Source organism: Belonocnema kinseyi, chromosome 4 (genome assembly GCF_010883055.1).
Source record: "Belonocnema kinseyi isolate 2016_QV_RU_SX_M_011 chromosome 4, B_treatae_v1, whole genome shotgun sequence".
NCBI classification, from domain to species: domain Eukaryota; kingdom Metazoa; phylum Arthropoda; class Insecta; order Hymenoptera; family Cynipidae; genus Belonocnema; species Belonocnema kinseyi.
In genome coordinates, this window is record NC_046660.1 from 67,945,670 (window position 1) to 67,971,845 (window position 26,176).

A 26,176-nucleotide genomic window follows, 5' to 3' on the forward strand; every position below is an offset into this window, starting at 1 on the left:
TTTCAACAATCAATTCCAACGGCATCAGCCGGTAACGTTGTACACGAAAATACGAACTCTCTAGAGCCTCGTCTAGTGGCCGCCAGGTTTCGTATTTTCGTGCACAACGTTACCGGCTGATACCGTTGGAATTTATTGTTGAAATATTTTTTTTTTTACATTTTTTATTATTAAACTTTGTACTTTAACGTACTTTTCTTTCGGCTCTTGCATTTCTCAAAGTTTGAGACCGATATTTTATGTATAAAAAAAGTTCGAACGTTCAAAAAATGTTGAGGTTCAGAAAAAAGATGAAATAATTTTCAGTGAAGTTCCTACCAAAATGCAGTACCTAAACGTACTTTATTGCACTCTAATACATTTCCAAAAGTTTCAGCTCGATATTTTATTTACAAAAAAAGTTCTTAGGTTCAAAAAAACATTCAGTGAACTGAAAAACTATCGTCGGTAATATAGGTATTCAGCTGTGTCACATGCCCTTAAGGGCATGTGATACTTAGAAAATTGTCGATTTTATCAGTTTTAGGTTCCCCGGCTTTTTTTTTAGAATAATGAATATTTTGTCTTAAAAATTTGGGAAATGATAGCGAACATGCTAATGGACGTCCCGACACACTTTTTTTGTTGGTTAATTAAAAAAAGTTTTAATTTAGCAAAATGTGATTAATTTGCATAGCGCTTAGGAAATAGTATCGATTTTTTCAGTGTAAGATTCCCCCGGCGTTTTTCCTAGTATAAGAAATATTTTGCCATCAAAATCTGGGAAATGATAGCGAACATGCTAACGGACGTTTCCACACACTTTTTTTTGTGTTTTTTTATCAAATAATTTTTGATATTACTAACAACGTATGTGTATATTTTGAGGTTATGTGTGTTACAATTCACCCGGGCGTTTCTTCCAAACTACACAATATTTTTGGCCGAAAACTTTGGACTTACAAATAAACATAGTAACTAATCTCCCGGAACTAACCTTGTTTGTAGGCAATCAAAAAAGTTTATTTCATCAATAAATTCCAGATTATCGGAAAGGCAGAGATGAAAAACGACGTAACCTCAAAATAATGCATATGCATACAATTTTTATTTAGCACAATAATTTTTTTTTTATTATCCCTTAAAAAAGAGTCTGAGGACGTCCGTTATGATATTTCATAGCATCGTCGAATTCAGTTTTTAAAAATTTTCATTTTTGTGGAAAAGAGCCGGGGAAACTGTAAGTATCACATGCCCTTAAATGGTTCCGTTTAGTGTACAAAAAAATACAATAAATAAGATTTCTAACTGCCGAAAAATAAAATCCCGAATTCAAAAAGGTACGTAAATAAAATTTACCGAGCTATAAAATTTCCGATTTATACAGATACCAAATTATTCAATTCCCACAAATATTTCAATTCCCGAAAATTAAAATTGCCGAGTATAATTAGTTCATTGTTAGATACCTATATATTAAATTACAAATAAAACAATCAATTTCATTATTCAATAAACAACAAATGATAAATTTATAATTATTTTCGGCAATTTTAAATTTAGGCAAATTTTAAATTTGGAATATTTGTGTGAATTTATTAATTCGCTTATTGTTTTTTAATGCGGTACTTCATAGTTTTTGATTTTCTTAAATTGAGCATTTTATAACTCGGGATTTCATTTTTCGGCATTTAAAAATCTTGTCGTTATATTAAATTTGGCACATTTTATGAGTCGTTCATTTATATTTTCGGCAATTACTTTTTCCATTAATTTATGTATTCGTTATTTTTCATTCTCATCAGAGAAGGTATTCGATTTTTTTAAAATTTTACCCTTCCCCCATTTTTTTGGTCAAATGGCAACGTTTTCAGATCCCCTGTAACCGAAAAACAGGTTTATACTAATATGTCTGTCTGTCGGTCTATCTTAATCTACGAGGGATGATTTTAGTGGTGATCTTAGAGTGCTAGGGGGATGAAACTTTTTTTGACTTTAATAAACATTAAATGGAACCATTTACAACAATACAATTGTAGGTCTGGAAGTTAGAGGAATTTTACTGATTTTTTTAGTGCTTAGGGAATGATTTTGGGGGTGATCATTGAGTGGTAGGGGGATGAAACTATTAAGTGATTCTTTTGACATCAAATGGAACTATTTAAAACGATAAAATTTTAGGTGGCGAGCTTTTTATAAAAAAAAATTTTTGTGTAAATGTTGCGAACTTCAGTTTCATGCTACCACACACTCACTTAAGTCAATTTTTTTATGCAAGTCACTATAGCAGGGTGTCTACTCACCTGGAAAACTGGGAATTGTTAGGAAATTTGTATATACCAGAAAAACCTGGAAATGTTTGGGAAGTTTTTCAAGTGTGCTAGATTTTTTTTTAAATTTGGAATATAAAATTGATAGTGCTCCGCGTTTGAGACCGGTGAAACGTTAAAATAAATTGAATAATTTCTACGTTTAATCAATGAGACAATTTTAAACTTTAAAAAAGAACACATTTTCAACAAAATAGGAAAATCCTCAATGAAACCAGATTTGTTTGAATCAAACTCATCTTTTTTTTTTTAACAAACAAATATGAAATATCTACCAAAGGAGATGATTTTTCAAAGGAAAAGATTAATTATCAACTAAAAAAGATCTGTTGCCTACCAAAAATGAAAAGTTAAATTTTCAGGCTAAAAAAATTAATTTACATAAAAATATGATTTCTACAAAATAGTTATATTTTTAGTCAATAAAATAGTTTTTCTTTATTTGTTTATACTCTCTCCATTCTACGGAATCAATAAAATAGTTAAATCTTCAATGAAAAAAAAATAATTTGAATGTAATATTTGATATTCTACTAAAAAAATTTCAATTTAAATAAAAAATAGTTAAATTCAACCAAACAGTTTCGTTTATAATCAAAAGAAGGTTAAGCTTTTACCCATAGAGATAAATTATTAACTAAATATATAAATGTACCACCAAATAGTTGAATTTTGGACTTTTAAAAAATATTTTTAACAAATCAGTTAAATATGCAATCAAATCGTTGAATTTTCTACAAAAATGTTAAAATTTCAAGCCAAAACCACGAAATATTCCGCAAAACAGTTGAATTTCATAATTGTAAAATGTGATTTTTCATCATTTTTAAGAACAAAAGAATTTAATTTTCACCAAAAAAAAGTTACATCTTTAACCGAAAAAGGTGACATTTTTGCGAAGAAAAATGCATTTTTAAACCAAAGAGTTGAATTTAAAAATAGATTAATTTCTATAAAAAAATTTGCACTTCAAGCAAAAAAGACTAAAGTTCTACGAAAAGAGATGAATTTTTTAACAACATGTTTCGAATTTTCTACAAAAAAGTTGATTTTCAACCCGATAATATGAATTTTTAACCAAATTGTTAAATTTTTTAAGTTAAAAATTCGAATTTTCTGCATGATAGTTGATTTTTCAATAAGAAACATTTTTTTCTACCAAAGAGTTAATTTTTTAAAGAGACTGTTTAAAATGTTAAGCTCAAAAGACGAATAAATTTTACACAAAAGTTAAATTTTCAATCCCAAAAATATGAAATTCCAATTCTAAGAAGTTCATTTTCTAACAAATCGTTAAAAATTTCAACCAGAAAATATAAATTTTATCAAAAAAGTTCATTTTTAACCAAATAATTTAAGTTTTTAACAATTTGTTAAAAATTTGAAGTCAAAAGTACGAATATATTCTACAAAAAAGTAGAATTTTCATCCTGAAGATATAAATTTTAAATAAAAAGGCTGGTTTCCTTACAAGTAGTTGAATTTGCTAACAAACTGTTGAAATTTCAAGCAAAAAATACGAATTTTGTACGAAAAATTATACCTGGAAATATGTGGAAATATTTGAAATATCGTGGATTGTTTTTTCAGGATTTGAGTAGATATCCTGTATAGTTAAATTTTAAAAGAAAAAGTCCACTTTAGTCACTTTAATCGATCTTATTTCAGATTTTATTACCAAAAAAAGGCAATTTGTTTTCATCTATTTATGAACTTTACAGTAAATAATTCATAACAAATCTTTTTTGTTTAAAACTTGTATTATTTGGTTGAAAATTTAATTATTTTATTGGAAATTCAACTACCATGTGATTGAAAATTAGAGCTTGAAAACTCAACGTTTTTGGTAAAAGTTCACTCCTTTGGTTGAAAATTCATCTTTTTTGGTCAAAAATGATACTTTTTGTTAAAAAAAATTCAGCTGTATTGTTTGAAAATTACCTTTTTTGTTGAAAATTCATTTATTTTTGGCTAAAACTTTCAGTTTTTTATGAATACAACTGATTGGTTTACAAGTAACAATCTGTTTTGGTTGAGGATACAACTATATTGTTAAAAATTAATTTTTTTGGTTGCAGATTCATAATTTAAGTTGGAAATTCATATCCTGTGTCTTAATTCCACTTTTTGTTTGTTTAAAATTTCGTGTTTTTGTGTGTTGAAAATGTATCTTTCAGTAGAAGCTTCAGCTATTTGGTTGAAAATTCATTGTTTTTATTGAGAATTCAAATTTTTCGGTAGAGAATGTATGTATTTTCTCAAAAATTTATCTGTTTTAGAACAAATTAATCTCTTTTGCTTGAAAGTTAAACTATTTTGATTAAAAATAATTTTGTTTTTGAAGGCTCATCATTTTAGTTAAAACTTCTTGTTTTGGTTGAAAATTTTTTTACTAGAAAAGGATTTAGTCTACTGTAATTTTACTATTTTCGTGAAAATTCACTATTTTTAATTAACAAATTCAAAAAAAAATATTTTTTTACAACACTTTTTTTTCAATTAAAAAAATGGAGGATGAAGGAATTTTTGATGATTGCATATATGCACAAAAGTGCACTAAATGTCTGAAATTTTCAAATCTGTTGAGTTTTTTTTATCTACAAAGTTTTAAAAACAAAATGGCGGCCAAAAAACGAAAACCAAAAATTTTAATTTTCGTTTATCGATATTTTAGGTGCTTTTTTAACTCAAATCATATAAATATTTAATTATTTCTCTAAAAAAGTGCTTGAGTAGTTTATGTTTAAACAGAATAAAAATATTTAGTGTTAAATAGGTTAAAATTAATTAAATAGGTGTTACATAGGTTAAATACAAGAGGATATAACCGCGGTTCCACTGTACTATAATTATTATGCTAAAAATTCAGTGTTGCACAGCAGAGTCATGTAAAATCGTGTATCAGTAAAACATTAACTTTTAATTTAATGAAAATAATATCATTGAATCACTCAATCGTTGAAAAAAAAAACGATATTTCGCTCGCTGCATTGGATTTTTTGGTGTGAAAATGACGTAAAATAGCAATAAAATGATTTTTTATAATCTTCATATCATGATTTTACCTATTTAACACTAAATATTTTTATTTTGCTTAAAACTTAACTATTCAAATACCTTTTTACTGAAATAATTAAATATTTATATGATTTGAGCGAAAAAATCACCAAAATATCGATAAAACGAAAATTTTAATTTTTGGTTTCCGTTTTTTATCCGCCATTTTGTTTTAAAAAATCGTAGATAAAAAAACTCAAAGGATTAAAAAATTTCAGACATTTTGTACCCTTTTGTACATATTTGCGAGGATAACAAAAATTTCTTCCCCCTCTATTTTTTGATAGAAAAAAGAAATAGATTTAAAAAAAAAGAATTTTTTAAAAATTTGTTAATTAATAATTGAAAATCAATATTTTCCTTGTTTGAAACCATTGCATCGTTTATAGCATACTCGAAAATAGTGTAAAAGAGTATTTTACATTAAATTCTTTGCCTTTTTTATAAAATTATTCAAGCTCAAACGCAAGACGGAAATTTCTTCGTTTTGGGACTCAATGGGTTAATTTGTAGCACTTATGGTTTGAATCTTTTTTATTTGATACATTTCGCAATCAAATCAGCTCATATCCAATTGCTAAAAATTGGAAAAAATTTGAATTTCAATCTTATGGTTTTAGTTTTATTTCCAATGAAAGCCTCAACTGTCGATATATTTGTAATTAAATATTGTTCGAAAAAATAATCATCTCAAATTGAAAGAGTTTTTAAAACCAGCAATTTCATTTATTCGCATTCAAGATTAAAAAATATCGAATTAGAAGCGTTGAAAATTAAAAAAGCTCAGAAAATTTAAAACCCAAGATTCGTTAACGTTAAAATAATTTTCAAGTACAGAGTAAAACTTGAAAATAATGAATGTACTTTTTCATCTGATGAATTATTTCTTGAAATTCGAGGCTTTTTAAAGATGAATTTATCTTTTCCGCAGGTCGAGTTGACTACACTAAAAACGAATAATGCTAGATTGACTAGTGCTCTTCAAGAATCGACAGCTAATGTCGACGAGTGGAAGAGGCAGTTACAGCTTTACAAGGAGGAAAATGCCCGAGTGAAGGCAAAATACGCGGATCTTGAAGCTGGCAAGATTGCAGAAGGCAATGTCGAAGCTCTAAGGTTACGAGTCGAAGCCTTAGAAAATGAACTCAGAACCAGAAACGATGAAATCAAAGCGCTCACTATGGCAACCAAAACCAAAGACTATATGGTGTGTATAAAGATTTCTTTTTTCGGCTTCTACATAAATATATTTTTAGGGTGGTCGCTTGACCGGGAAATCGGGAATTTTATGAAACTAAATTAAAACTAAATTAAAAATCGTTTGAAATCCACAATTTTGCGGAAAAAAAACATTTTCGGTTGATGAAATGTGAATATAAATTAAAATTATTTTTAAATTTAAACTATAAATTAAGGATTGATAAGTGAATAATAATTGACTTTGCAAGACGATTCGGAATCTATTCAAAATATACGAATTTCCAGATTTTATATTTAAACATTAAACTGTTTCAATTTATAAATAACTTCAAAATAATATATTCATAATTAAAGGCTTTTATTACATTTAACATATTGTTTTAATCTAAAATTTTGTAGTTAAGAAAAATAACAAGTGCTTCATATTCAGAAAATATTTGATTGTTTATGTAAAATCAGTAATTATATATCAAATATCCAACACTTAAGAAAAAAATAAACTTTGAACTTTAGAATTTTTATTGTTCTATTTGAAAATATTTAATTAAAAAGTGAAATAGTTTAATTTTGATGTATAATAATAAGTGTGTACTTATACCGAAAAAATCCGACTATTCCTGCCGAATTTCGATGAAAAAAGCCCATGGATTAATTTAAAACAAAATATCGATTTTTGCAAATTGAAATAAAAAATGTTCTTAAGATTTATGAAAGGCATCAAAAAGAATAAAATACATTTTCTTAAGGTTGCTGGGAAAGAGATTTAAGAGAATATTAAAAAAGATTTAAAAAGAATTCCAAAATTGTCACAAATGAAGTTGGAAGATTTTAAAGAAATATTTTGTATTTAATTTAAAATTGGAATAAATTTAAAACACCATGAAGATGTTTCAAAATTTTTAAATAAAATTTTGAATCTTTTTAAGTAGTTTTATACCATTTTAAATAAAAATTATTTAACTATAAATTTAAGAACTGTTCAGATTATTAAAAAAATGTAATCGTTCAATTTTTAATATTTCTTGCTTAAAATTGCTTATTACGATTTGGAACTCAGTTTTCATTACTTCAAATGGAAATTTTTTAAGCTTTAGGGTCCGATTTTTTAAATTTTATTGACTGATAAATGTTTGTGAACCGGGAAAAAACGGATAAATGACTGGGATTTTTTTAAGATGATTAATACGGTCACCCTGATTTTCTTCAAAAATTCGTCCTCGTAGAAAATCAATTTTTTTTTAACGACAATGTTTTGGTTGAAAATTATAATCTGTTTTAGTTCAGGATTCAAGTATTTTGTTGAGAATTGTTCTGTTTTGGCTATATTCAACTGTTTTTTTAATTAATATTTTTGTTTTAAAAATTCAACAATTTGGTTGAAAATTGATTTAATTTGGTGAAACTTCATCTTTCTGTTAGAAAATTAATCGTATTGGTTGCAAATACAACTGTTTGCTAAAAAAATAATATACTTTGTAGAAAATTTCACAATTTGGTTTAATAAATATTTTTTAAATTAAGAATTCAACTGTTTGGTTGAAAATTTAACTATTTTGGTGAAAAAAAATCTTTTTTGTGTTGTTGAAGATTTTTGATTTGGTTGAAAATAGGTTAGTTGAAAATTTAACGAGTTTCTTGTAAATTTGTATTTTTGGGTAAAAATTAATTTTTTGCACTGCATATTTAATATCCATTTTTTATTGTAAATGTATCCTTTTTATTTAAAAATTAATGCATTTTATTGAAATTTTTTTTTTTTAGAAAATTAAGAATCTTAATCGAAAATTCATGTACTTTGTTAATGATTGGGCGTTTTGGGTTGAAAAATAATCTTCTTGCTTGAAAATTGATCTTTTTATTTCTTAAATTAAACAATTTGGTTAAAAATTGGTTTCAAATGTTAAAGTTCCTCTTTCTGCTGGAAAACACAACTGTTTGGAGGAACGCTTATCTACTTTTGCAGGAAATTCAACAATTCGTTAAAAACTAATTTTTTGAATAAAAGATCAACTGTTTTGTTGCAAATTGGTGTCTTTGAGTTGAAAATTCAACTATTTTGGTCATTTTTTTTAAAATTTGTTTATTTTGGTTGAAAATAGTTTGATGGAAAATTTAATGAGTTTCTTTAAAATTCATATTCTTGGGTATAAATTAAATTTTGCACTGAAAATTTAAATATTCTATTTTTTATTGTAAGTTATATTTGTTAGTTAAAATTTCAGGTATTTTATTGAAAGTTCTTTTTTTTTTGTTGAGAAAATTATGACACTTGATCGAAAATTCATGTATTTTGTCAATAATTCGGAAACTGACTACTCTATTTTTGGCTATAAAAATGTATCTATTTAGTGGGGAATTCAAATATTTGTTTAAAGCTCGCCTTTTTCGGTAAAAAGTTCATGTTTTTGGTTTAAAATTTATGTATTTTGTTGAAATTTTGTTTCTTCGGTGGAAAATTAAATTTCAAATCAAACCATTTCAGTTTTTATTGTAAATTAATCTTTTTTAGTTAAAAAATTTACTATTTGTCTGAAAATTCGTATTTTTTTGTAGAAAATTGAATAATTTGATTAAAAATTTATATTTGTCGTAAAAAATTAATTTCTTTAATTGAAACTGACTACTCTATTTGTGGTTAAAAATGTATTTTTTGGTTGTAATTCAACTATTTAATTAACGGTCGCCTTTTTCGGTAGAAAATTAATCTTCTTTGTTAAAATATTCATGTTTTTCGTTTAAAATTTATGTATTTTGTTGAAATTTTGTTTCTTTGGTGGCAAATTAAGGCTGTTGTTTGAAATTTAGCTTTTCAGTTGAAAACTTCACTATTTTGTTGAAAACTGAACTGTTTGGTTGGGAATTAATCTACTTTGTTGAAAGTTAATCAATTTTGTTAAAAAGTGTCCTTGTTGATTGAAAAGTTGACTGTTTTATTAAAAATTTGTCTTTTTCATTGAGGAGGATTTTCATCTCTTGTTTGAAAAGTAATCTACTTCGTAGGCAATTTCATGATTTTCTTAAAAAGTCATTTTTTTCGTAGAAGATCCTTCATTTTAGTTCAAAATTCATCTCATTGGTTGAAAATTTAACTAGTTTTTTGAAAATTAAGTTTTCAACCTAAAATTTGGTTGAATATTCGTTTTTGTTTGGTTGAAAATTATTTTTTTAAATTATAAATTACTGTTTCGTTTTTGATTATGAATTTATCTTTTTTAGTTAAAAATTTAATTATTTCATTGGAAATTCGTCTTTTTTAGTAGAAAGTTTAAAGATTTTGTTAAGAAATCGTGTTCTTCAGGTAAAAAATTAATTTTTTAATTGAAACTATGACTATTCTTTTTTTTGTTTGTTAAAAATGTATCTTTTTATTTGGTAATTCAAATACTGGGTTAAATTTCGTCTTTTTTGTAGCAAATTCTTTTTTGTATAAAATGCAACTGATTAATTGAAAATTAATGTACTTTGTTGAAAGTTAACATTTTGTTTGGAAATTATCCTTTTTAGTTGAAAAGTCAACTGTTTTTTGTTTGTTAAATTCAACTATTTTTTAAATTTAAAATTAAAATCTGTTTAGTTTGAAACATCAATGATTACATTTTTCGTTTAAAATTCATCTCTTTGCGTTGAGAATTCATCTACTTTGTGGAGAATTTTACAATTTTGCTTATTTTTTTTTGTTGAAAATTTATATTTTAACCTAAATAACTTTGGATGTTTTAGACCAATTTTTCATTTTAAGAAACGTTTTAGATCCAGCCTCCTGTCACCGAAAGTTGAAAATGGCCCATGTGTTGAAAACGGCCATGCGGCGGCGCTAGTGGTCCTTTGTTCTGGTTGTTTTGACTGTTATATGTCTTTTGTAAGGAATTTCAAAAAAATTGAAAAAAGATCAAAAAACATTTTAAATTATTTCCTAAAATATTTCAAATGTGTGAAAGATTTTGAAGCAAAATTTTGCCATATTACATTATTTCAGAAAAAAATTGAGTAAGCTTAAGAGATATTCCAAAGTTTTGAAACGATTCAAAAATAATTAAAATTTGTAAAGATTTTTTTAGAATTTTCTAAAGTTTGACGAAAATGAAAGATATTTTTTCAGGTTCCTAATAAAAATTAAAACAATTTTTTATTTCGGAAAATTAATTTGAAGAGATTATTTAAAAAGATTTTAGAAGATTTCAAAAATAGTTAAAGGAGAATCGGTAAGATTTTAAGGCAAATTTGTCTATTTTGCGGAATAAATAAAAATTTCAGGCAAAATTTAAGTCATTGTTAGAAATTAGAAGGTTTAGAGGATTGACAAGATTTGAAAAAATATAATTTTTCTTATATTCGTGTGCAAGTTTGAAATATTTTGTTAGTTTGAAAAATGAACTTTAAGAAAACATTGAAAAAGGTTTTTAAACAAACAAATGATTTCCTAAAATTTCTAAAAATAATTTAGAAGACTTTAAAGCAAAATGTTTCAGTATGATAAGATTGAAAAATAAAAACGAACAAAAAATGGGTAAATTCAAGAAATATTTAATAAAATTTAAAAGAATTTCGAAAGTTTTCAAGAGAATAAACAAATTTTCTTAAAATTGCTGGTACAATTTCGAAGATTGTAAGATAATTTTTTTAAATTTGGAATGATATTTGAAAATTTTGAGAAAAATTCGTGTCAGTTAAAAATATTTTCAGGAATTTTAGACATTTTAAATAGATTACAAACATCTGTAAACTCGGAAACATTTTCGAAAAATCCTATATTATGAAATAAAATTATTTAAAATCTGCTAGATTCTTTTTTGACAAGTCTGAAATATTGAAAAATCTTTTAAATTTTCTGAAGAATCTTATGAAATTTACATTTACATAAATTTAAAAACAAGGCGATAATACTTATTTTCTTGTCCTTAATTCTCAGAATTTAATTTCAACATGGATTTATTATAGCTCTTCGAAAAATGATATTCGATTAATTTGAGTGTTGTCACAGATAGAAAAATATTCGTTAATGGTCTTTATTTAAGAGTGATATAAAAATATTAAAATACTTTAGCTTCGTTACAAAGTCTAATTAATTAAAGAAATATCACATTTAAGAATTCGTTATTTCATGTCGGTATTAATACAGAATAACGAAAAAATTAATAACAAAATCATAAATTAGGAAGAAAAAAATATTGCCGAATTATAAAATAAATTAATTGTTAAATTCCCATAAATATTTATATTCCTCAAATTTAAGTTTGACGAAATTTAAAATTTGCCGAAATTTATTAATAAATTATAAATGAAATTGTTTGCCTTATTTATAATTATATTAATAGCTCATAAATTAATAATCAATTAACTATGTTCAGCAGTTCTAAATTTCGAGAATTGAAATATTTGTGGTAATTTAATAATTCGTTTATTTTACTCGGTGAATTTTAGTTTCGGATATTTTTAAATTCGTGATTTTATTTTTTGTCAATTAAAGATCTTGTCCTTATTTGAATTTTGGAAAATTTTATAATTTGATAGTAATATATATTTTTGCCTTTTTTTATTCATTTGTTAATTTTTTAATTATTTTTTATAAGTTCTGAATATCCATGCAATTTTTTTGTTTGTTTAAATTGTGTCAATTATGCCGCTTTTTCCTATAGTAAAGAAAATAATACGTAAGTACATAAGTCTCATTAATTACCTGACTCTACACTATGAAGAAAAAATGATGTTAAAGGGTTTTTCATATTTATTTTGTAATTTTTATGCATTTTTTCTATGGTAATACATGGTTTTGTAGAACAAAGTTTCTACTAGCGCCGCCGCACGGCCGTTTTCAACTTTTGTGACACATATTTTGCATTGGCCAGTACAGTGGAAGCACTCCCCTTGTTAGACCTAACGTTTTAGACCTTGTAACCTAAAATTGAACTATTCTTGAAAATTAAAAAAAAAAATCAAAAGCAATTATTTTTTGTAGAAAATTCGCATGAGCCTAGTTTAGGCGGAGCATTCTACCATCAATTAATGTAATTCAGATTATTTAATTAGATATAGTCCAGATTAATCCACATCCGCTGGACCGCAGTTTTTAGGAATGCCCCCCCTTCCCGCCCCAAATTTCCGAGTTAAAAAGCGATTTTTTTTGCAGGGTTTGCAGAAGGAAAATGCAGAACTTCGCGACATGTTAAATGTAGTCCATGAACAGTTGGAGCTTGCACTTGGTGCAAATAAAGTTCAAAAACAAAACTTGGACACACTAAATTCGAGATTAGCTGGACACATTCAGGACTTAGTCACGGTACATCGAGAAATTTCAAATACGTTACAAACCTAAGAAGCTTTTTAGGTGACGTTTTATATCGACCATTAGATTAAAATGTGCGAATCGACTATATTATTTCTACAAAGGGTTGTGTAGTAGATGACCAGGTAATCCTACATCACTAAAGATTACTCTTCTTGGTCCTTACTTTTTTCAACTTTCAGATTGTTTTTTTTAACGGATAGTTTTTGCAGTTTTGCCTGTGTTGGGTGTTTCATTACTTTATGAAATTTGTATTTTCTTAAGTGAAAATTTGTTCTAAAATTGCAACAATTAGGTTTTTAAGAAGCCAATTTTCTAAGACACTAAGTGCTCGCCTTTTGTCTTTTTTGCAACTTTGAAGTATCTCCTATTAATGGAAATTTTAGGTCGTAAATCTGAAGTACCAACTGCATCAGTTCTTATTTTGATTCGGAATAGTTGAACATATCATAACGGTTCCATTTTGCACAGCAACATCTAATGTGTTCAGTATACTGAGTTTAAAATATCGATACAGGATACAATCTAAAAGAAAACGATGCACAATGATAGTACCAATCAGCTCCCTGGAACTATGAGTTGAAAATGTATAATGTGTTGACGGTGGCCGTGTGGCGGCGCCACCTATGTAGTTGGCCTATGATCGTTGCAAATGCATGTGAAAATAAAAATATTGGATTTAATAACACAATAGAAAGTAATTTACTGACAGTTTTAAATAATCTTTGAGTGTTTTGAATGATGTTTGCGACATTATCCATTTTTTAAGCGAAAGAAAACTTTTAAAAAACTGCTTTTAAATCAAATATCCGCAGTGTTGAAATTTGAAATAAAAATGGTGAAGTGCGTTTGTTTTGATTGTCAATCGGGATAAAAAAGTAATTGGGAGCTGGAAAAAGTTAACAAAATTAAATTTTTCAAAGCACCAATTAATCCAAATATTGTTCAAGAATGTCAAATGCTATTTTAAGGGATGATATCAGACTGAAGTGTTGTGGCAAAAATGTTACATATAAAGTCTATAGGTATATCTATTGTTTTTAAAGTTTTTCTCTTTTTAAAAATATTAATTTATTGTCACATTATCTGTGAATAATGAGAATTATTTAATATAATCCAAAATAACGTATTTGTACTTTAGATTATAAAAAAATGATATCTTAATATATTTTAAAATCTTCAAATTAAAAAAAAATGAAATAAAATTATACATTTTTAAATGTTTATAATTTTCTATTTTTAACTTTAATTTTTTTTTTAATTTTAATTTTGCTACCACGCGGACTATAAGATTCGGAAAAATTTAAAACGAAATATATACTTTTGAAGATTTCGATAAAAAAATTAAAAGCCGCTTAGGAATTTTTGAAGGTTTTAAGAGAACAATAAAATTGTTTCAAGATTCATGGTTAAATTTCAAATGATTTCTTTATTTTGAAAAAGAAATTCGAAACGAAAATTTAATCAGAATTAATAAATTACAACAATTCTATTATGTTTTATAAATATTTAAAAGTATCAAAACAATTCAAAGTTAATTTTAAACTTGCGAAAAATTTAATTTTTTTGTTAATTGTAGATTGTTGAAAATTTTGAAAAAGTAGCTGAATTAAAATTACGAAAAGTTTCAAGAATGAGAAAATTTTCTTTACATTCCCAGAAAAATGTTTAATGATTTTTTATTTTGAAAAATTCACTTTAGAATAATGTTCTGAAAGATTTCAAAGTATTTCCACAAAATTTTCGAAAAAAATCTGGAAGTCTTTAAGGCAAATTTTTTTGTCTTTAACAAATTTTAAGGAAAATTCAACAAAATTTCAAAAACATTTAGAACGTTAAGATATTTTAACAAGATTTAAAAAAAATGGTTAGTTAGAAAATTATAAAATTTTTTAAATAAATGTAGATTTTTTTTTTAATTTTGTAAAAAAGAACCCTTTAATGATTTCGGAAAGGTTTTGAGAGAATTAAACAATATTCTATAGATGGTTAGGAAAATATAAAGTTATTCTTTGGAATATTTTAAGACAATTTTTTTTATTTTGCAGATTTTTTTTAAACTGAAGTTAAAGAATTTTCAAGTTTAATAAAATAAAATAAAATTATACATTGTAAACAAATTTGATTAACTTGAATGAATTCACTTTAAAATGTGTTTTTCGCTATAACTATTTTCATGAAATTTAGCTTAAGATTTAAGAAGAATAGGGAATTTTCATTATACTTGTTTTTGAATTAAACATGAACTAAAGTTATTTCAACCTAAAAAACAAACGTTCTTAAAAATGATTTATAAAATCGAGGAAAATATTTTATTGTGAATTATAAGTAGTTTCAGAAAATAACTCGAGGTGAACTTTTCAAATAAATATTTCACAATTTGCATTGTTTATTTAACAATAGTTTTTAGGGTTTAATATTTTTCTATCTCACTTAAGGTAAAAGTTGAAACTATTATTTAATATTTAATTCCAATACTGTATGGCTTATTTTATTTCTTAAAAGATTCTCTGCAAAACTCATTGCGGAACGTTTTTATTTAAAAAAACTGTTATTCAGTGATTAGAAAATCGTTATTTTTGTAAACAATTGGTTTCCTTACTTTTAAGGAATAAAATATATGCGTTACATCATTGTAATTAACTAAGAATTGGAACTTTGGCCTGAAAAAAAGAAGAGCATTAAACTCTAAATAGTTATTGTCAACTAAAGAAAACCCGAAATTTTTTTTTCAAAGTTCACCTCGAGTTCTTTTTCAAAATTAGTTATAATTAACATTAGAATATTTTTCTCGATTTAAAAAATCATTTTTAACAAGTTTAATTTTTTTAAATTGAAATAACATGGTAATATTAATAAATAATAATAAATTTAACAATAAATACACATTATTTGTTTATTAAAATATTGGAAAATCTGATATGAATTTAAATTAATAAATAAAAAAATATTATATGTATATATTATACTATATTATATAAAATATTATAAAATTTAGACTTTTTTCTTTTCTAATGTCTAATTTAATTGCACATGAATAATAGTTTGTTTTGGTGAGTAGTAATGTACTGGGATTGACGTCTAAAAGCAGTGAATTTTATGATTTTCGCAAATTATTTTGGATTCAAAAGTTTTAAAATATCTGAAAGATTTATTATCTTTCACCCAGAACTATCAGAAAATTATTTTTATTAAACAAATATTTCTTTTCACACTTTTGCCTTGCATTATTTCAATTCTAGGCCAACTCCATAGCTGGCGCCGCCACACGGCGACCGTCAAGTCTCACGACAAATATTTTCCACAGGCCTCCAGAAAAGAGGCATGGGGCTGGTACCAGTTATTTATTATTTACAGATATATTAATTAATTATGATTGCAAAAATCTTGCTACTGTTTTTATGTTGAAAGCAAGAACCGAAATTGCTCTCTTTTTTTTTTCAAAACGCGTTCAGTAGGAACTCTGTACAAATTAGTTTTAATAATTTTTACTGATAGTTTACATACTTACATAAACACCATTTGCACAGGATTTTTTCCGATATTACCACAAATGTCGCGAGCAAAGAAAGAGTGACCAGAAGCACTAAATCCCTGCACAATGCAGATCACGTATAGAAAATAACAAAATAATTGTCAGCAGTATTTAATATAACAAAAGCCGTAGGTGACATTTACGAATAATGGATAAAATTTACTCGAAAATGTCGGGTTTACTGTTAGCACTGTTAAGGAACAATATAGATTAAAGAAATTACCTGTTAATTGCACAGAGTTCCTATTGTAATTTTAGCTTGTGATGTCAGAAGTGAATTTATTTATTCTCAAGTAGTTCCTAGGTGGACGATGTCCATTTGATTGTCGTTTACCTACTTGCTTTACTAATGAGGAATAAAATACAAAACACAAACATATTTTAGTTTATGTTAATAAATATTTTTTCTGGAAATTCCGAAAATTGCGACTTTCAGGGTTCAGCATCAAATTATGATAAAAAGTATCACATCAAAGTTTACGTTTAAAATCGTAGATTTTGAGTAAAGTATTCCTGAAATACTAATTGCAAAATTGAAATTAAAAAATAAGTGGTAAACGGTTATCAAATGGGTACTTACCTTCCTAGATCATTTCAAATGACCAGGGTGGCCGCGTGACCAAAAATTTTTTGAGACCGGGAATTTCACAAATTTTAAGACGCAAAATCTATTCTCATGATGTAATGCAATTGAAAATAGGTTCGATTTTAATTTGCAATGTCGAATTCTTAAAAATTTGGCTTTAATAAATGTCCATTTTGGGTCTTGGTTGTCAAGCCTACATTTTCAGTTTAAAGAATTTTAAAATGCAGTTTTGAAAACTTGCAAAAATATGATCAGATTTGGGATTTTTTTAATCTCATAAATTTGATAAAGGCTTATAAATTTAATTAAATATGTATTATTTAATATTTCAACAAGTCAATTTCCTTTAATGGCCAACTGTTAAAAATTGAATTTTTATTTTCCAAAATGTTTAAAAGTTGAAAGTTTAAGAAGAAAGCGAATTTTGTATTAAAAACAAGTATGAAAAATTGATATTTAAATAATTCCACAATTTCAATTTATAAAAAAATTCGATGTATAAGTAAGAATTGAACAAATATCAATTTCAAACGAGGTAAAATAAAATAATTTACCTCTTAATTTCAAGTGCTTATTAAAAAATTAAATTTTAATCGTTTAATTTTTAATGTTTTGAGCCTAAAAATATATATTTTTGAACATTCACATATTTATTAATTGATTAATTCTTTAAATTAGATAATTGAAAATGTTAACGGGGATTTAGGTTTTTCAACCAGAAATCTTTAAACTGTCCGATTTAGATGAGTTTAAAATTTGACATTTTGCAGTTTAACGACATTTAATATACAATTTTTCATTTTTAAAATTCATTGACTAAAAAATTGTTGCGAAATGAAAAAAGAAAAAACTGGGCATGACCGGACATTATTTTCCTCTGTCAAAGCGGGCACCTTGAAAGTCAATTCAAATTTAAATATTTAAAATAAAAATTTCGAAATGTTTTTAATTGAGTGAAGACAAAACTGAAAAATTGCATGGGTGCCTCGTGAAATACTTTATTTTTCATTTTCTAAAACCTTAAATCTGACATTTCTTTCTTTTGGTCAGAAAATGATTCCCTATTTTTTTTAGACTAAAAAAAATATGTTTCGAGGTAGCTATGAAGTGTTTTATGTCGAATATTCGAAATCGCAATTTGATGGGTGTTAATAACCACCTTAAAATTTTGTTTTCAAGCAAACAAATTTTAGGGACACACGACACCCTAGTAAATTATTATCTGCATTGCACAAGATGGAATAATTTAAATTGCACAAATTAAAATTTAAAGACATTTGAAAATCGAATATTCTGCATAAAAAACTTCATAGCGACTTCTAAATATATATTTTTTAAACCTAAAAAAAATAGGGAATCATTTTCTCACAAAAAGAAAAAAAGACAGATTTAATGTTTTGGTAAATCAAAAACAAATGATTTCCTGAAGCACCCTAATGGACAGTGTGTCGATTAAAATGAAAAATAATTTTGTTTAATTACTTCTGGCATTGCATGAAAGGCTCAGGTGTAAAAGGTGAAGGAAAGAAGGATGATTCACAGAAAAATAGATACAACGAGATTCAGGACGATATTTTATTTGAGATCTGCTAAAATCAAGTAGTATTTGAAGATTTTAAATGTCCTGAATTACTTTCGAGTTTATCATTTTCTGTAACCGAATCCACTGCGCATTAAAATATTTGCATGTTATGTTGTCCACTGAAGCTGTGAAAGTGTTAAAAGCACCGCTTGCAGCCAGAGCAGCACGATTATTTGTATAAAATGTTAATAAGATAATCTTTCGCATAATGAACGTGGCCAAATTTCACCGACGAGTGTACATGACAATGAGTTACGATACATTAATATTGACGCCATTTTCCAGCTATTCTGTGAAAATGCGTAACAGTAAAAGGAACTAATTGCACGGCGATTAAATGGACAATCGCCCATTTTATTCGCAGAGAACAGAGGGAGACCGTTTTTATTGTACTATTGCAGGAAAGTGTTAAAGAGATGAATTTTAGATTTGAGGAATTGGAGGAGAGCCTCGCTTGCCATATATTATAATCTTATTGCTAAACCCACTTCGGGAGGCTTCCAGCGAAACTTTTAGTTGTAATTTGGTAATTAAGGAACCGTTCCTTTATCCGTTTTGATGGGCACCTTTTTTGAAATTTCATAATTGTGACATTTTTTTTTTAGTTTGGTGCAATGTTTGAGAGTAAGAAGTTAAAATTTAATTTTAATTGTTCCTTTTAAAGAACTTTTCTTTTTTAATTGAAAGGGTTGATCTGTTTGGGTTCGAGATATGCGGAAATTAAAATTTAATAAATCAAAAACAGCTTCTTTTAAACAAATTATTAATAAAAGTTTATAGTTCATTTGTAAAATGAAGTAAAAGAGTAAGTCATTCAGTTTGAAAAAGAAGAATATAATATTTTAATTACTGGTCATTTTTTCTTTCGTATTTTTGAATTTTACAAACATAATATTATTGTCTACTTACAAAAATTTAATGTACATGTTTTGATAAATATTCTATTTTTTTTCTACCAAATAGTAGAGTTTACAACTAATGAAGATAATTTTTGAAACAAAAATAAAGTAGTTCAATTTTTAACCAAAACGCGGAGTTTTCAAACGAGAAGATAAAGTTTTTTACCAGAAAGGCAAATTTTGAACAAAATACATCAATTTCCAACTACATATTTAAAGTTCGAAATAAAAAAGGTAAATTTTCTACTAAAAAGAGGAATTTTCAACAAATTTGTTCAATTTTTAATTTAAAAAATTAGTTTTCAACCGAAAATGGTACAGTGAAATTTTCAGATAAAAAAATTAAATTTCCAAAAATATATATACAATTTGGAACAAAAAAAAAAAAATTAATTTTTAACCGAAAAAAACGAAATTTTCGATACACTAGTTGAATTTTCAACATAAAGATGAATTTTCAATTAAAGGGATGATATGTTCAATTATTAATATTACTTTTGAATAAAGTGGTTTAACTGTGAACCAAAAAGGTGGATTTCCAACAAAAAACTTGAATAGTTGATATTCCGAAAAATGTTTTAATATTTAAAAAAAAACCAGTTTAATTTGAGCCAAAAAGTCCGATCTTAAATGACACAATTTTGAAGCTCAGAAATTAATTTTCAATATAAAAAAAAAAACATTTTTCCATAAAATAATTAAATTTTCATCGAAAGAAAGGAATTTGCCACTAAAAAATTGAATTTGTAACAAAAAATGAAATAGTTCAATTTTTAATTAAAAAATAATTTAGAACCAAAATAAGGAGGTTTGAACAAAATACTTAAATTTTTGAAAATTTTCCACAAAAAAGACGAATTTTCAAACAAGAAGATTATAATTGTCTATCAAAAAGTCGAGTTTTCAACAAAAAAAAAAATTTAAAAATAAAGATATATTTTTAACAAAGTAGTAAAATTTTTAACCAAAGTAAATGAATTTGCAAACAAGAAGAAGAATTTTCTCAACAAAAGTTAATTTTCATAGACACAGTTGAATTTTCAACCTAGAAATGATTTTTAACCAAAAATATTAGTTTACAACCAAAAGAGACGCATTTTCAATAAAATACACGAATTTTCATCCAAATGTTTAATTTTTTTAGCTAAAAGAGGCGGATTTTTAAGAAAAAAAAATGGACAATTAAAATTTTCAGTTAAGCAATTTTTCAGAAAAAAAAACTGATTTGTGTAAAATAGTTTTTTTTTGCAAAAGAGATAATTATTCAACAAACAACGTAAAATTTTATACTTGACATTTAAATAAATAAATATTTTTAATTCAAAGCCGTTGAGTTCGACCCAAAAAGCATGAATTTTCAAAAAAGCATGTAATTTTTCAAATTAAAAAAATAGTTTTTAATTAAAAAGAAAACTACAAAAATTAAAAGATCAATTTTCAACCAAAGCTAAGAAACTTCAACCAATAAAATTCAAATCAAAAACAGTTGAATAAAAAAAAGCAAAAAATTTTTTTCCAAAGCAGTTGGTTTTTTCATTTTAAAATATGTTTGTTTTTAGTTTTCGCTATAAAAAAATAAAACTTTTTAAAACATGTACGAAGCGTTCTTTCAGTAAACAATAATGTTAAGTTTTTGAAATTCAGAACTATGTAAACAAACTGACCGCACTTGAAATATCAAAATTTTGAGTTTCAAACTGAATATCTGACCCTTTTACACTATTTTACAAATGAACAATAAACTTTTATCAATAATTTGTATAAAAATTGAAGAATTATTCATTTGCAACGACTCTTTCTGACTGTTCAAATGTTAAACTTATAAAAGTTACAATTTTTACAGTTTAACGACATTTAATTAAAAATTGGTCAATTGGAAAGTGTTAAAAGCTTCCATTTTATGCTTATTTGAAGTTCAATTTTAATGATTTAAAATGAACAAATTTGCAGCCATAAGATTGCGAATTTGTTAATTTCAATGACCGTGAATAATTTTTCGAGTGAATGCTAAATAATATTAAAAAGTCTCGACACGATCATGCAATTGCAGAAATAGTGACCCAAGGCTAGTTCTCTTTTTTATTTTTTATTTTAGTCTTGATATCGTCTTAGTTTTATAATTTTATTGTGTTAATATTTACACCTTTTTTATATGCTACTTTATACACGTAACAAATACTCATAGTTGTGACACCTGTTTGTCCAACATAGTCAGATCTTGCGCAACATCAAAGTGCTTTCAGAGATCCGCTTTAGCAAAGATTTGTAGCCAGATTTAGAATTCTAATCTGAGACGAGTTAGTTATTAACTGAAGGAGATTCTGTTGATACAAAGAAATGGAGAGAATTTTTCTTTCTTTTGCCAAAGAGACAGTGTAGAAATTTTCTAGAGAATAGAATTTTAGTAACTAAATGAAACGAATTGGACTGAAATTTTCTTAAGTTGTGAGTCTGAATTACTTAGGGATTAATAATTACAAAGTTTGACGCACAATTACCAGAAAACTCACTTTGCTCAAGCAGTAGAGGCACAAATAATGTACCACTGATTTGCGTATTATTATAGTTTTTATATCTTTAGCGCCCTAGTTTTTAAGAATCATGTGAAACTAAGTTGTTCACTAGAGTTCGAATAAGCAATGAACGGTTCCTTAATCTCTATTCTGCTTATTGTTGCAGTGCATTTTTTAAATTATGTGTCACGATTGTTTTAAGAAATTAAACTTTCAATTTCACAGTACGTGCCAGAAGTATTTGTGTGTTGATTAGTTGGTAAAAGTGGTAGAAATGAGTGAACGGGTGGTCCACGCCTCGTCTTCATGCCTCTTTCAGGATGACCGGGGCACGTTGTCACACGGGGCACATAGTCACACGGGGAACGTTGTCGCGATTACATAAGCTGCGCTGAAGGAAGATCAAGTTGAATATTTTCTTCTGCAGTTAGTTAAATTTTAGTCTTTGAGTTTTTACAAACTGGAGATTAACCATATTTTTCAGGAATAGAGGAACTTTATATTATCTTGAATATATAATTTTAAAAGAAAATATTTTACTTGAACAAAGTTTGCGCAAAAATTTTTATGCAATTTAATTTGATGTTGGAAAGTTCAGTTGTGACAACATGCCCCGTGATCGGGGCATGTTGTCACACCTAAACTTTCTTTATTTATTCTTAATCAATAATTATAGCGTTAGGATTACCTGAAATTCGATACTGTCTAATTGATACTAAGGCGTTTCACAGTCTCCTTAAATATCAAATTAAGAAAAAAAAATTTTGGGACAAAATTTGTGACATCGTGCTCCGGTCTACTTTACAGTCCCCACCATCAGCTTTAACCTATATCTATGAAGTAATGCACGCCTAGCCACGACTAATTTCAACCCAAAAGTACTTGCATATCCATTTTCTCTTGTGTATTTGTTTCGGGGATGCCCCAGGTTATTTTGAGCCAAGAAAGGAAAAAATCGTAGTACGCGTTTTTAATATAGCATGTAGTTTAACAAATTTTAACATTAAAAAAAAAATTTTGGTTTTAGTTCACTGACTACTCAAAGAACATGTCACATGCGATTATTATTAGTGTTCCTGAGCTTCAAGGTAAATAAAAATGGGTTTTTATCTCCGAAATTAAAGAAATATTATTTTTAACAATGTATATAATTTGCAACAAAAGATTTGAATTTTGAACTAACAAAGAAAACATTTTTAATAGAATAGTTGCACTTTTAGCCATAGAGATGAACGTTCAACTTAAGTAATGATTCTTCAACCAAAAAAGATGGTTTTTCAACGAAAAATTAAATATAGTTGATATTCCAGCAAAAAATATTTTAATAATTAAATGAAAAACATTTAGATTAAAAACAATGGTTAATAAAATACTGAATTTTAAAGTTCAAAAACTAATTTGAAAAAAAGAAAAAAAATCAATAAAATAGTTAAATTTTTATTGAAAAAAAAGTAATTTGTGATAAAAAAATAAAATAGTTCAATTTTCAGTTAAAAAAATAAATATACGAAAAGAAGATTTGCACAAAATTAGTAAAAAATCAACCAAACCTAATGAATTTTCAACCAGAATTTTAATTTAATTCTAATCATATGATTATAAATATTAATTATTATCTAAAAAAAAGTATTTTTATAAAATTAGTTGAATTTTTAATCAAACAAATTAATTTTTAATGAAAATAAATGAATTTGCAAATAAAAAGAATAATTTCTAAAAAAAAAGTAAATTTTCAAATACAAAATTGAATTTTAAAATAAAACAAATCAATTTTCAAGGAGAAGAATTTTTTTAAATTAGGTAAATTTTCAACCGAAAAATGAATTTCCATCCAAAAGGTTCATTTTTAAAAATGTTTTAATATTAAAAAAAAACCAGTTTAATTTGAGCCAAAAAGTCCGATCTTAAATGACACAATTTTGAAGCTCAGAAATTAATTTTCAATATAAAAAAAAAAACATTTTTCCATAAAATAGTTAAATTTTCATCGAAAGAAAGATTTTAAACCAAATTTTAAACCAAAAACAGAAAAGTTAAATTTTCAGTAAATCAATTATTAGCAACAACAAAAAACCGATTTTCCTCAAAATTGTTTATTTTAAACAAGAGAGATGAATCTTTAATGAACAACGTAAAATGCAATAGTTGATATTTCAACCAAAAAACATATTTAATTAAAAGCCGTCGAATTTAACTAAAAAGGATCAATTTTCAACTAATCATGTAAGTGTTTAAATAAAATATATCAGTTTTTAATAAAAAATTAAACAAAAAACAAGTAAAAGAAAAATTTTCAATCAAAGAGAAGAAATTTCAACCGATAAATTGTTAATGAAAAACAGTAGAATTAAAAAAAAAAGATTTTTCACCAAAATAGATGTTTTTTCATTTTTAAAATACTCTTGTTTTGAGTTTTTACTATAAAAAATAGAAAACTTTTGAAAACACTCTGATCTGAAGTATTATCAATTTATTACATTGATTATGTAATAAATTATTATTATTATTACGAAAAGATTAAGTTTTCAAAAAATACATAAATTTCCAACTGATTCAACCATTTATTTTTTTATTTGAAATAGCCGCAATATTCCATAATTTGGAATGGAATATACTATATGCAGGAAAAAGAGACACTAGAAATATTAATTTTTTTCAAGCTGAATAAACGATCCTTTGACTCTATTCCAGGAATAAAATATTAATTTTTATTATTAATTTGTATTAAAAAAAGCTATTTTTCATATAATAAATTTGAAGAAATTTGAGTATCAATTACTTCATAAATATAGGATTTCTCAAGTAAGGAAATAGAGTCTTCACAATGCGTTGGTGATGTGGACTCGACGAACGAATCGTCCTCAAAGAGTTATTCGGATGAGTCGTGGATTCCTCAAGTGAACTTGCATTTTTTAAAAGGTGGCAGTGTTTTTAAATTGTTGTGAATCTTTGATTCCTAATAGAAACAGAAATAAGTTGAATTATAATTATACAATAAATTCAACTGCCATTAGTTAGGTCACCTGGTATGCAATCAAACGGATTGTTTGACTGAGCGAGATTTGGGGGATCGATTTTATCCCAAGAATGCATACTGCACTGAATTTTTACTGATCAGTGAGAATAGAGAGAAAATACTGTCCTCTTATCATAAGTACATATTATTAATATTACAATTGTAAATTTGCGCACTCATCACTTTCTTCCTAGCTGAATGAAATGAGTGTTGTAAAAATATTTCACGAAAAAAAAAATCATTTGGTCGAGACTATTGAGGGTTTGTCAAGTGCGATAGAGGCGTCAAAGACCTGAACAATAAGTGACGATACAGGCAAAATACTGATATTTGTACTTGTTTTTAATCGATTGTAAAATAAGAGTATGCAGATAGTCTGATATTGAACCATTTTTAAAAAGTGTCTGCTCGAATTAGTTTCCAAACAAAACTCTGAGTGATTTTTGGATGATGTGGTTTGATTAATAATTGTGATGCAAATTTTTTTAGAGTTTTGTTTGGCGAACTTTAAATGAGAACTTTAGTATCATTTATTTATTATAAATCAGTTTCATGATTTTATCTGAAATTCGAATCTAGTTGTCAGAAGCTCTGATATTAGGGTGACAAGGAAAACCACATTTATTTGATTTTTTGTTTATTACAAATTTCTTTCAAGGTGTGCTTCCTGGCACTTCAAATTATAAGTATATTAAGAATATTTTGAAAACTTTATTCATTTCCAAGGAATACTAGCCCTTCAAAAAAGAGATTATGTCTACTTCTGAGTTTCCCGGCAAAAATATTAATTACACTTACAATTTACAGTCTCTGGCGAGACCTCTAATTGTTTCAAATAAAAAAATACGCGTCCTTTTCTATTCTATCATAGGGTGAGTGACCCAGTGAATGAACACTTAAGGAAATCACTGATTACAACTAGTCCATTTCACGTTATAATAATTGATTATTCTCACAAAACTTTTGAAAATAGATTCTTAAGGGTTCAAATTTCATAATCCGATAAACAAATTTTGTTTTTGCCGAAAAGCTTTACAAAAAATAATTAAATAGTGCAAAATTAACGAAAACAGCAGGGAATGAACACTGTGAGCCAATGAATGAATAGTAGAGCACCAGTGAATGAACACTATAATCATTACAAATTAGAATTAGGACTTAGGTGTAAAATTACATAGGTATATTACAAAATGAAC

The 26,176-nt window shown here is 26.0% G+C and overlaps 1 protein-coding gene across 1 annotated transcript in view; it reads left to right on the plus strand.

Annotated features, from left to right (window-relative positions):
- LOC117171365 (homer protein homolog 1) overlaps positions 1 to 13,866 on the plus strand; it is a 21,687-nt gene extending 7,821 nt beyond the window's left edge. Inside the window, exons 5-6 of the mRNA XM_033358612.1 lie at positions 6,298 to 6,573; positions 12,694 to 13,866. Coding sequence (XP_033214503.1) covers positions 6,298 to 6,573; positions 12,694 to 12,879 — 462 coding nt within the window. The 3' untranslated portion in view covers positions 12,880 to 13,866. The remainder of the gene's footprint in view (positions 1 to 6,297; positions 6,574 to 12,693) is intronic.
- Positions 13,867 to 26,176: the final 12,310 nt, after the last annotated feature.